Here is a 12,915-nt window from a genome sequence, read left to right as displayed (position 1 = left end):
CTCGTTTGCGCTGGCTTTCGGAGACTCTTATTTTGTTAGCGCAGGCGCGATGGAGCGGCACTTTTATTGTGAAGACAGGAACTGTGCGATCAGTCTTTAGGCTTTTGACGGGAAGTACAGTTGAAATAAAACGTGTCTTTTTTCCTTTACACTTTTGATTGATCGATTGAAACTTTTATTAGTAGATTGCACAGTACAGTACATATTCTGCACAATTGACCACTAAATGGTAACACCCCAATAAGTTTTTCAACTTTTTTTAGGTAGGATTCGACATGTGACGGTCATGTGACCGCCTGGTTTTGTTTGATTGGTCCAACGTCCCCAGTGACTGCATTTGATTGGTGAAACGCAGACATGCGTAATCCTACTTTGAATGCGTGTCTGACAAAATAAAAAAAAAACAAAGCGTGCATTAACAGATAGATAAAAAAAAAAGTAGCGAGTAACGAGCTGATTGCAGATAAATGGAGCGGATTAAAAGTAGCGTTTCTTCTCTATAAATATACTCAAGTAAAAGTAAAAGTATGTTGCATAAAAACTACTCTTAGAAGTACAATTTATTCCAAAAGTTACTCAAGTAGATGTAACGGAGTAAATGTAGCGCGTTACTACCCATCTCTGTATTTATGACAGCTTTTTACAAACACGCACGTCCACACACACTTACAGACACACATGCACGCACATACACACACATTAGTGTATGGATTATTCATTAAAATTTCAATAAGGTGTATGAATGATTTAATTGCATGGTTGACATTTGTTAATAGACGCATTCTTTCTTACAGCACAAAAGAACAAAATCCTTCCTCATGTTCCTCCTCATGTTCATCCAACTATTTATCCTCCTCCACATGTTAAAGGATGAATAGTTAGGACCTCAGAAGCGCTCAGACTAGATCTGTCCAAGCTAAGTCTATGAGCATTAACTGATGAAAACAACTTGGATGAGAGGCCAAACATCTAAGACAGGTGTCGGCAACCCAAAACGTTGAAAGAGCCATATTGGACTGAAAATACAAAAACAAATCTGTCTGTAGCCCCAAAAAATTAAAAGCCGTATACATTGTAAGTGACTCCTGGCTGCCGAAAGAGAAGGAGCTTTAGGAGAGAACGGCGGGGTCTGCGGGAGAGCTCAAGGTCAAGCTCATCCACAACAACCTCTGCTGCACGGAGAGTACAGCCGATGACAGAAAATCAGTTTGAAAATCCAGAGGATTGAAAATGCAAGACTGCGGAAAAGACAAATCCAATCCACCGGACATGTCAACAATCTTGGATTAATATGGAACAGTCTTGGTCACCCTTGAAGGTATCAAGGCGCAACTGGAAAGCCTTGATGGCATCAAAGTCTAAATGGACAACTTCAAGGAGATCCGTTACCTTAAAGGGGAACATCATCACCAGACCTATGTAAGTGTCAATATATACCTTGATGGTGCAGAAAAAAGACCATATATTTTTTTGACCGATTTCCGAACTCTAAATGGGTGAATTTTGGCGAATTAAACGCCTTTCTGTTTATTGCTCTGGAGGCGATGACGTCAGAATGTGACGTCGCAGAGGTAACACACCCGCCATTTTCATTTTGAACACATTGTAAACATTGGGTCTCAGCTCTGTTATTTTCCGTTTTTTCGACTATTTTTTGGAACCTTGGAGACATCATGCCTCGTCAATGTGTTGTCGGAGGGTGTAACAACACTAACAGGGTGGGATTCAAGCTGCACCACTGGCCCGAAGATGCGAAAGTGTCTGCCGCCAGACCCCCATTGAATGTGCGGGTGTGTCTCCACATTTTACCGGCGATGACAGAGATGACACAGAGATGTATGGATAACCTGCAGATGCATTTGCAACGATATACTCAACAAAATCACAAAGGTGAGTTTTGTTGATGTTGACTTATGTGCTCATCAGACATATTTAGTCGCGGCGTGACTGCCAGCTAATCGATGCTAACATGCTACGCTAATCGACGCTAACATGCTATTTACCGGCGGTGCTAAAACAGACATGACACAGAGATGTATGGATAACCTGCAGATGCATTTGCAACGATAAAGTTAATGAAATCACAAAGGTGAGTTTTGTTGATGTAGACTGCCAGCTAATCGGTTAACATGCTACGCTAATTGATGCTAACATGCTATTTACCGGTGGTGCTAAAGCAGACATGGCACAGAGATGTATGGATAACCTGCAGATGCATTTGCAACTCCATTACGTTTCCTTCCACCCACATTTAATGCGAAAAAAACACTTACCAATCGACGGATTTAAGTTGCTCCATTATCACAAAATGCGAAAGTCCTGATCGTTTGGTCCGCACATTTTACCGGCGATGCTAACGCAGCTATTCGGCCATGCTATGGCTATGAATAGCGTCAATAGCTATTCGCTCAATAGCGTCAGTTTCTTCTTCAATACTTTCATACTCCAACCATCTGTTTCAATACATGCGTAATCTGTTGAATCGCTTAAGACGCTGAAATCCGAGTCTGAATCCGAGCTAATGTCACTATATCTTGCTGTGGTATTCCCATTGTTTGTTTACATTGGCAGCACTGTATGACGTCACAGGAAAATGGATAGTGATTTCGAAGATAGCAAAAATAAGGCACTTTAAAGCTTTATTTAGGGATATTCCGGGACCGGTAAAATTTTGAAAAAACTTCAAAAAATACAACAAGCCACTGGGAACTGATTTTTATTGTTTTTAACCCTTTTGAAATTGTGATAATGTTCCCCTTTAAGGACCAAAACATAAAAAAGGACCAAGAAATAAAATCCCTGACCAACAGAGTTGAGGAGCTCGTGCAAGTTGGGGAAACTCAACGATGTCATAGCGACTGGCCTGAAAATAAGGCCCAGGAGCTATGTCGGTGCAATAGCTGGGCTCAGTGTGAACCCAAATGAGGAGCTCAAACCTGTGGAAGCTCAGGTGACAGGGTTTCTACACAAACAAGGCATCGAGGAGAATTCTGGAAAATGTCCTGCTATCTGCTTCCCAAAAAAGCAGGGAGTGGACACGGTGACTACGACACCTGTGCCGTGGCGCTGTCCTTCACAAACAAGAAATACAAAATTGCTCTGCTGAGGCAATTCACCAAACTGAAAGACTCCGGAGTGTATGTAAACGAAAATCTCACCAAGAAGAATGCAAAAATCGCTTAGAAGGCTCACCAGCTGAAGACAGATAAAGAGGATTCAAAACACCTTGACGGCTAACTGAAAATTCTGCATCAGACCAACTGGATCAGATACCACTAAACCGGTGATGATCAGGGCACTGGAAGAGCGGGAAAAGTATGAGTAGAAATAGGTAGAAAGATACCTATGGAATAAGACAGCTCAATGAACTCAGTTCAACCTGTTTATTCACAAATAAATAAGATTGATTTCTGTCTATAGAAAAATAAGTATATCATATGATCTGCATTAAGGATATGAAGACGTTGACCCGAGGTAAACAACTGCGGGTATTACACAGAGGGTAAATTCAACGACAACATTTATCTCAAAGGACATTTTTCAATCATTAATTTTAACGCCAGGAGCTAATTCGCTAACTTTGATCAAATGCAGGACTATCTTTCATCATTTGACAAGTCCTTTAACATAATTGCAGTGTCGGAAACCTGGAATAATGAGCAAAAAGGTATGGACTTCCACCTTGAAGATTACAACTTTGTATGCACAAATATAATCAACAAATCTGGGGGTGGAGTTGCATTGTTTATTGATGTAAACATCAGGGGTGTAACGGTACGTGCATTTGTATTGAACCATTTCGGTCCGGAGGTTTTGGTTCGGTACGGGGATGTACAGAACGAGTCTCTGAGTTAAAGTCTTGACAAGCTGCTTTTCTTCTTCTGGCTTTGTCTCAGCACCCAGCATTGTCCCACTCACACAACCATCTGATTGGTTACATATATAGAGGTAACAGCCAATCAGCAGTGTGTATTCAGAGAGGTAACAGCCAATCAGCAGTGCGTATTCAGAGCGCATGTCGTAAATGCTTTAGCGTCGATCAGATAGGTGTTTAGCAGCTGAGCATAAGGCAGTGTATTTTCCCCAAATGATAATAAACACCTCCTAATCCACTACTACTAACATTACTATGAGCCCGTTGATTTTCTAGAAACTTAAACTCAGCTCGCTCGCAGTTCTGGCTTGAGGTGAAGGCTAATTAGCTTTTAGCGTAATGTTAGCTCATTTTGTGGTGTGTGTGTGTGTGTGTGTGTGTGTGTGTGTGTGTGTGCGCGTGCGTGTGTGTGTGTGTGTGTGTGTGTGTTTTACGGACAGAAAAGCTTTGAATGGCAGGGTCCCTGCTATCAGATGTTGATAAAAAAAAAACATTTACATAATAAAAAACAACTACAAGCTTCCCAAATGCTGTAATAAATTAAGCATGATGAGTTGACTTGAAACTGTTTAATGTTGCACTTTTTATGTGTAGAAGAAAAGTTTCGTCATTTTATTTAATCTGTGCAACAATTTGAGGCAGTTTAATGTTGATTAACGTGGGCAGAATTATTACAGTGTTCCCAGTGTTAAAAGGATAAAGCCATTGTATAAAAATTTGGTAAATAAATAACCAAAACATTTATATTTTGTTGTTTTCTTAATGTACCGAAAATTAACCGAACCGTGACCTCTAAACCGAGGTACGTACCGAACCGAAATTGTTGTGTACTGTTACACCCCTGGTAAACATTAATTTCAAGATTTCGGAAAATATGTCTAGAGTGGATAATGATGTGATGGGGTGTGAAACAATTAAAATATCAGGGCTGAATGGAAAAACAAACATTGCGATTATTTCCCCCAGGCAATTTCCAAGTATATCAGATATGAAACAAGGAAATGTATTTCTACGTGGTGACTTTAATATTGCTCTGTTAAACCCCAATGACAACAACCAGAATGAGGACTTTATGAACTATGTATGCCTATGGCTTGTGACCTCTTATCACACACCCTAGTAGAATCACGAAGCAGAGCGCCAATATTTTTACCAACATACTAGACACTGAAACCACTACCGGTCTTATGGTATATGATATATCTGATCACCTTCCGGTATTCGCCATCTGTAGTTTGGATTATTGAACACTTCAAAAACCAGAAACGAAAACCATTAGAAGGCTCTGTAATGAAAGGAGAATCATGGCCTTTGTATGTGACATGATATCAAAGAATGGAATAGTATATTCAGTGAATCGGAAACCAACTCAGCATATGAGATTTTCCTTAGCACAATAATTAAATCATACGACATGCTCTGTCCGGTAATAACAACTTCATGCAGAAGTAAAAAACACAAAGATAAAAGGCCTTGGATGACAAAAGCGTTGATTAATGCATGCAGGAGAAATAATTAATTATATAAAAACGTTTTAAAGGCCAGAAATAAGCAAACATATAACAAATACAAATACTACAGAAATAAAGTGACTTATTTAATCATCCATCCATTCTCTACCGCTTATTCCCTTTAATCAGAAAACAGAAAAAGGACTATTATAATAAACTATTGACGGATAACCGGAAATATACTAAGAGCCTATGGACAATTTTAAACAAGGTTGCTGGGAGAGCCACGACAAGGTCATTTCCAACTCACTTAGAGATAAATGGGGTGAAGGAGGAAAATAAGGAGCGGATTCTGGAGAAATTGAATGAGTATTTTGTGCAGGGGGGCCCGTCCTTGGCCTGTGCACTGGAATTATTTTGACTCAAGGAGTGATAACAGCAACATGTTCCTGAGACTGGTGTCACAGCATCAAGTAGCTTCTCTACTCAGAAAGTTCTCACCAAAGCCTCCACTGGTGGAGATGGTTTATCAATGATACTGTTAAAAAACATCTTCACGGCTCTGGTGCCAGCACTGACATATGTCTGTAATTTATCATTTTCAAATGGTGTTTTTCCTGACAAAATGAAGAAGGCCAAAGTTCTTCTTCTGTACAAAAGTGGTGATAAACATTTGTTTTCAAATGACAGTCTGATTACATTACTACCCCAATGCTCTAAAATCTTAGAGAGGCTTTTTCAGACCAGATTGCAAAAAAATCACTGATAAACATAGACTGTTGTGTGATAGCCAGTATGGTTTTAGAAAAAAACATTTAACAGTATGGCTTTAACTGACACCGTAGAATTGATCAAAGATGCACTAGACAACAAAACTCTCTGCTATTGGTATTTTTATTGACCTAAAAAAGTCTTTGAGACATTAAACCACAGTATTCTAATTGACAAACTGGAGATGTGGACCCCGACTTAAAAAAGTTGAAAAACGTGTTCGGGTGTTATTTAATGGTCAATTGAGCGGAATATGTACCGAACTGTACAATCTAATAATAAAAAGTTTCAATCAATCATTAAAAAAGATATATGGAGTTAGAGAGACCTCTTTAAAATGGATAAAAATGTATCTCTCGAACAGAACGCAATTTGCACAGATGGGAAATAACATATCAACAGACTAAGTTATCACTTGTGGGGTCCCTCAGGGGTCAGTCTTGGGACCAAAACTTTTGACATTAAATATCAATGATATAGTTAAAGTATCTGACGTCCTAATATTAGTCTTGTTCGCGGACAACAACAACATCCTCTTGGGACCAAAACTTTTGACATTAAATATCAATGATATAGTTAAAATATCTGACGTCCTAATATTAGTGTTGTCCGCGGACAACAACAACATCCTCTGTTCTGGGAAATATTTCATTCAATTAGTAAACACAGTGAACAGTGAATTGTCAAAATTTGTGTTTTTTAATTAATAAACTATCACTAAATCTATCAAATACAAACTGTATCCTCTTCGGGAGAAGGGGACTGGAAAAAAACATACACATGTAAGTTAGCGGTACGTCTTTAAACAGAGTAAATGAACACAAGGTCTTGGGGGTTAAGATAGATGCTCTACTGACTTGGAAACCACATGTGAAAGCAGTACAGTCAAAATTGGCTAAGAATGTCTCCATTTTGTGGAAAATGCAGAAATTATGAAATCAAAATTCACTTAGAATGATTTACTTCGCTCTTTTATTGCCACATTTACAGTATTGCGCTGAAGTTTGGAGGCACACCAACAGGGACACTATTGAACCACTATTTAAGCTCCAGAAAAAGGCAATTAGGGTTATACATTATTCACCATGTAGAGCTAATTTTCTTAAACTACATGATATTGTATTCTCTCTGGCACTCATCGAGGGTGGACGCTCCCCTTTCCTCTCCCTTATCGCTCCTGCTTGCTTCTTTGTTTTGTCTTGTCTTAACTTTCTTGTTGCCTCTTTTTGCACTGCTCCCCAAATCTAAACATTGGAACTATTTAACTGGCCTCAACAAAATCGACAAGATCTTGGGTTTGGGGGAACCTGCCTGTCGTGACGAAGCGGTTGTTGTTGGACACATGACGGACTCATGGGAGAAGAAGGAGTGCCGCGTGCCTGGCAACCCTTTTATGTCGAGGACGTGAAGATATCCATCTATTCGGAATTATGACAACAGGACATCTGCTGATTGGAGTAAACGTTGCTCTGGTTTGTCGTCAAATTGGAAGTTGCTGGCAGTCTTCAAAGTACGCCAAAGCTGCCACAAGTGATTGGAGGATGCGGGAAGAACTGTGGATTGCATCGGACTGTCTACCCCGCAGGTTTGAGGACTAGTCATAGACAATTTAGAGTGAAAAGCAAATTTTATTTTCACTCGCATACAAATCATTTTAACTTGGATTGTTTCCCTGGCTTCGAGACTCTCCCGAAGGACAGTGCAGCGAAGACAAAACAAACTCTCTCATGGACACACACACCTGTTGTTGTTGACTTTGGGCTAGCGACTGCACAACCTTACGCCCTCGACGCAAATCCCGTAGGGGTGATGAATGGATGGTCAGCGTCTAAGAGCTGCGGCCTACCACCATGACCTTGAACTACCTTCCCTCTGTTGCTAGATATCTCGAGATGTATGTTGTAATATGTATATGTGCTTTGCAATGGAGCTTTTCTCCCACTCCAGACTGGGCCCCCTTTGGAGCCCAGTCTAGATTGTATTTTTTTACTCATCCTTCCCCAGCGTTTACCTTTTTCCCATCTTTTACGGGGCGCCTTATGGCGACCCATCAGCGTTCTTGTTCTGTAACCCTGTACACTGTTTGTTTGTCTAATTTTGAACAGGTTTGTGCTGAAAACAACGTTTTGTTGTACTTGTGCAATGACAATAAAGACCTATCTTAACCTATCCTATCCTATCTTATCCTATCCTATCCTATCCTATCCTATCCTATAATCTAATACAGTTACCTTCAAGTTATGTTTATGGCCTCACAAAGGGCTCTACCTGCAAATATACAGAGTTAGTTTTCACTCAGAGATGGTCCACATGAACTCAGGGGATTCCTGAAATTCAAACAGAACGTGGTAAATTCCAAATTCAAGGCTCAAACGTTATCACCGGCATTGAAAGTAAACAGGTTTTAAAAAGGAAACTACTACTTTATCTGAGTCTGTTAACTAATTTGCTTGTTGATGAGTTTTGTTTGATATTTAACTGTGCAGTTTTTTATTTTGGTACCGGTACCACAATATTGGTATCGGGACACACTAGTACATGCAAACGTTAAGTAAATCACGCCCAAAATGTTTCATGTGACAAATATCCAACCTGATATGGTGGCGTGAGTGTTTCCCTTTTCAATCAACAAGTAGCGTGGACTTTCAGGAAACCATGGTAGAAACATCAGCTGGACCAGAGTTGGAAACACCACAAGGGACATGAGCAGTGGCCAGTGCTCTTCCTAGGAGGAAACACACATTCACAACACAAATAACATATACAGTCAATGGCCAGAGTAAGAATGCATAAATAAACATCCATCCATCCATCCATCCATTTTCTACCGCTTATTCCCTTTCGGGGTCGCGGGGGGCGCTGGCGCCTATCTCAGCTACAATCGGGCGGAAGGCGGGGTACACCCTGGACAAGTCGCCACCTCATCGCAGGGCCGACACAGATAGACAGACAACATTCACACTCACAAATAAACACATTTCTGATTTAGCTATCGGATTAGACTATTTAGTGCAGGTGTATCATACAGCTGCACTAAATAGGGGCCCATGATGGAGGGGCGCCCAGAGAGGTCCCTAATGATGATGAAATTTTATGAAATTATGTGTTGGGGGTCCTGTAAAGATTCTTTTCATGGGGCCCAAAATCCCTAGCGGCACCCCTGGGTGTAAGAATAACACAGCTTATTATCTAATGCTCAAATATCTACCATATTATCCAGACAATAAGCCGTTTCATTTGCGGTTTATACAAAGGTGCGGCTTATCTATGGAATTTTGTTCACTAACGGATCATTAATTGAATTAATTAGTCCAGTGGTTCGCAACCTTTTTTCAGCGATGTGAACATTTTTTTAATTCAAGTACCCCCTAATATGAGCAAAGCATATTTGATTGAAAAAAAGTGATAAAGAAGTAAAATACAGCACTATGTCATCAGTTTCGGATTTATTAAATTGTATAACACTGCAAAATATTGCTCATTTGTAGTGGTCTTTCTTCAGGTATTCGGAAAAAAAGATATAAAAATGCCTAAAAACTTGTTGAAAAATAAACAAGTGATTCAATTATAAATAAAGATTTCTACACATAGAAGTAATCATCAACTTAAAGTGCCCTCTTTGGGGATTGTAATAGAGATCCATCTGGATTCATCAACTTAATTCTAAAGATTTCTTCACAAAAAAATAAATCTTTAACATCAATATTTATGGAACATGTCAACAAAAAATCTGGCTGTCAACACTGAATATTGCATTGTTGCATTTATTTTCCACAGTTTATGAACTTACATTCATATTTTATTGAAGTATTATTCAATAAACATATTTATAAAGGATTTTTGAACTGATGCTATTTTTAAAATATTTAAAAAAAATCTCACGTACCCCTTGGCATACTTTCAAGTACCCCCAGGGGTGCGCGTACCCCCATTTGAGAACCACTGGATTAGTCAAATAAATACAACAATGTAATAAAATGGTACCATGCCTTCTGCCCAATTGTAGCTGAGATAGGCAACAGCGCCCCCCGCAACCCCAAAGGCAATAAGCGGTAGAAAATGGATAGATGGATGTAATAAAATGATAAACCTAACCTCTTAAGACCCAAGCTGTTTGTTTACATGCTTTTTTTAATTTATTTATCTTTGCTATTTGGGCTTATTGGACCAAAATGGAAGGTCCTGGATCTTCTGGAATCAATAGTTGTTGGCTCTCACAAGTTCTGCTTGATTTGCATTGTTGTTGATTGGAAAGGGTTCTGTGGTTCATCGCGTCACATAAAGCGATTACGTGTCTGGCTTTGTCATTTTCCCTCAAAATGGCTCGAAAGTCTTTGAGAGAAGCGACTGGGATGAGAATCAGCACCTCCAAGTTCGGGTGCATGGTTCTCGCCCGGAAAATGTTGTTGTGCCATCTCCGGGTTGGGGATGAGACCCTGCCCCAAGTGGAGGAGTTCAAGTACCTAGGAGTCTTGTTCACGAGTTGGGGAAGATTGGATCGTGAGATCGACAAGCGGATTGGTTCGGCGTCTTCAGTAATGCGGACTCTGTATTGATCCGTTGTGGTGAAGAAGGAGCTGAGCCAGAAGGCAAAGCTTTCAATTTACCGGCCAATCTACGTTCCCATCCTCACCTATGGTCATGAGCTTTGGGTTATGACAGAAAGGATAAGATCACGGGTACACGCGGCCAAAATTAGTTTCCTCCACTGGGTGGAGGGGCTCTCCCCTAGAGATAGGGTGAGAAGCTCTGTCATCGGGAGGAGCTCAAAGTAAAGGCGCTACTCCTCCACATCGAGAGGAGCCAGATGAGGTGGTTCGGGCATCTGGTCAGGATGCCAACCCAATGCCTCGGGAGGTGTTTAGGGCACATCTGACCGGTAGGAGGCCACGGGGAAGACCCAGGACACGTTGGGAAGACTATGTCTCCCGGCTGGCCTTTGGAACGCCTCAGGATCCCCCGGGAGGAACTGGACAAAGTGGCTGGGGAGAGGGAAGTCTGGGGTTCCCTGCTTAGGCTGCTGCCCTTGCGATCTGACCTCGGATAAGTGGAAGAAGAAGAATGGATGGACGATGGATCTACTTGGGAACTACTTTGGAAGTCTTTCGGTTTCATAAATTAGATACATATGATAATAACTTCAATCCAATCCAATTCCACTTTATTTATATAGCACATTCAAAAAACAAAATGTTTCCAAAGTGCTGCACAACAATATTAAAACAACATTCAAATACTATCCTGAGCTCCACCAATGACTGAATAAAAACAAAAAATACTACTTCAACATCGAGGCAACTTGTTTTTCTACTCTACTGGTACTTTAAGACATTGTTTAAATTCAAAGTGTTTACAAAGTAAAAACAAGAATCCTGATAAACATACTAAACCTCATTAAAAAGGAGAACATATGAGACATGTGCTACATATATGTTGCTTATATATTGTTTAAAAAAAAAAAGTAATATAAGTGAAGCATGTTTTAGATTTGATATATTTTGAACCTTGTTCTTGTTGTGATGGGGTAGGTTTATATAAGCGTTGCTTCAACCTACACCCTTTCGGCTCAATCATTGCTCAAATGAGTGTTTTTTTTTTTCTTCTTTTCTTGTTGTTGTTCTTTGTTTTATGTGAAGATTGCCAAAATAAAATACATTGATTTAACATCTTATTCATCTCATGAAGGATGAATAAAGACATCAATGACGCTTTTCTTTTTGATGGATTGGCCGTTTTACAGACACCGTGTGCAAACAATTAAGGAAAATAAACATTTACAACATCTGTCAATGTAAATATCACATTTCACAAGGTTCCGGTATATATGTGCGGCTTATAGTTTGGTTCAGCAAATATATAAATAAATAAATAAATAAAGTAATAAATAAATAAATAAACAAAGTACTATCTATCTATCTATCTATCTAATATATGATTTTTTTTTTATTTTATTTAGTGGGTGAAGCTTATAAAACGTAACATATCAAATGCGGTATATAATGGACATCGCAATGTGTGTACCTTTCCCAACAGCTCGTAAAGTCCCAGCACCTGAGCAGTGAAGACCCCGAGACAAATGTGGATGCTGGGAATAAGACCCAGGAAGCCTCGTAGATTCTTGGGTGCGATCTCCCCAAGGTACATTGGCACGACGCTGAGAGAGATACCTGTTCATGGAAGGGAGACCGCTGCTTATACAACCTATGCAACTTCAAATCTTGTTCTATTTGGGCTCTATTTGAGCAAGGTGAATATGTTACAGATAATATAAAAGTATGACGTCATCAGAAGAAGCTTTGAATGAAATACCATACATGAAACCCTAATTTCCTTTTAATTTCCTTGACTACTTTAAAAATGTAAGTACTTTTTGAAAATGGAATGCCTACCCGAATGTACCCCAACAATGAAGCGTCCAATGATGATCATGGCTGGCTCTCTGCAGGCTCTGCTGAGGCCCATAAGACCTCCGCCGATGAACACCAATACACTGGATCTCACCAACGTCCCCTTCCTGTACACATTTTTACTCACCTCAATTAGCTCAAACTGACACCACAATATACTAGGGGTTTGTGCACAACCCAATCCAGTGAAGTTGGCACGTTGAGTAAATGGTAAATAAAAACAGAATACAATGATTTGCAAATCCTTTTTAGCCTACATTCAATTGAATAGACTGCACAGACAAGATACTTAACGTTCGAACTGGTAAACTTTGTTTGGTTTTTTTTGCAAATATTGGCTCACTTGAAACATGTTTTAAAAATGCTGGCACAAGTGGCAAAAATGAATGAGAAAGTTGAGGAATGCTCAGCA

At 39.8% G+C, this 12,915-nt stretch overlaps 1 protein-coding gene across 3 annotated transcripts in view; it reads right to left on the bottom strand.

Moving 5' to 3' along the window:
• Nucleotides 1-12,915, bottom strand: part of slc2a15b (solute carrier family 2 member 15b) — a 90,064-nt gene that overhangs the window by 42,010 nt on the left and 35,139 nt on the right. For all 3 annotated transcript variants that reach the window (XM_061880935.1, XM_061880937.1, XM_061880938.1), the window contains 3 exons: nt 12,486-12,610; nt 12,118-12,263; nt 8,689-8,821 (listed from right to left, as the gene is read on the bottom strand). In XM_061880935.1, the coding sequence (XP_061736919.1) occupies nt 8,689-8,821; nt 12,118-12,263; nt 12,486-12,610 (404 nt within the window). The remainder of the gene's footprint in view (nt 1-8,688; nt 8,822-12,117; nt 12,264-12,485; nt 12,611-12,915) is intronic.

The sequence above is a fragment of the Nerophis ophidion genome, linkage group LG20 (assembly GCF_033978795.1).
Source record: "Nerophis ophidion isolate RoL-2023_Sa linkage group LG20, RoL_Noph_v1.0, whole genome shotgun sequence".
Lineage (NCBI taxonomy): Eukaryota > Metazoa > Chordata > Actinopteri > Syngnathiformes > Syngnathidae > Nerophis > Nerophis ophidion.
This window is presented reverse-complemented; position numbering and strand designations above follow the sequence as displayed.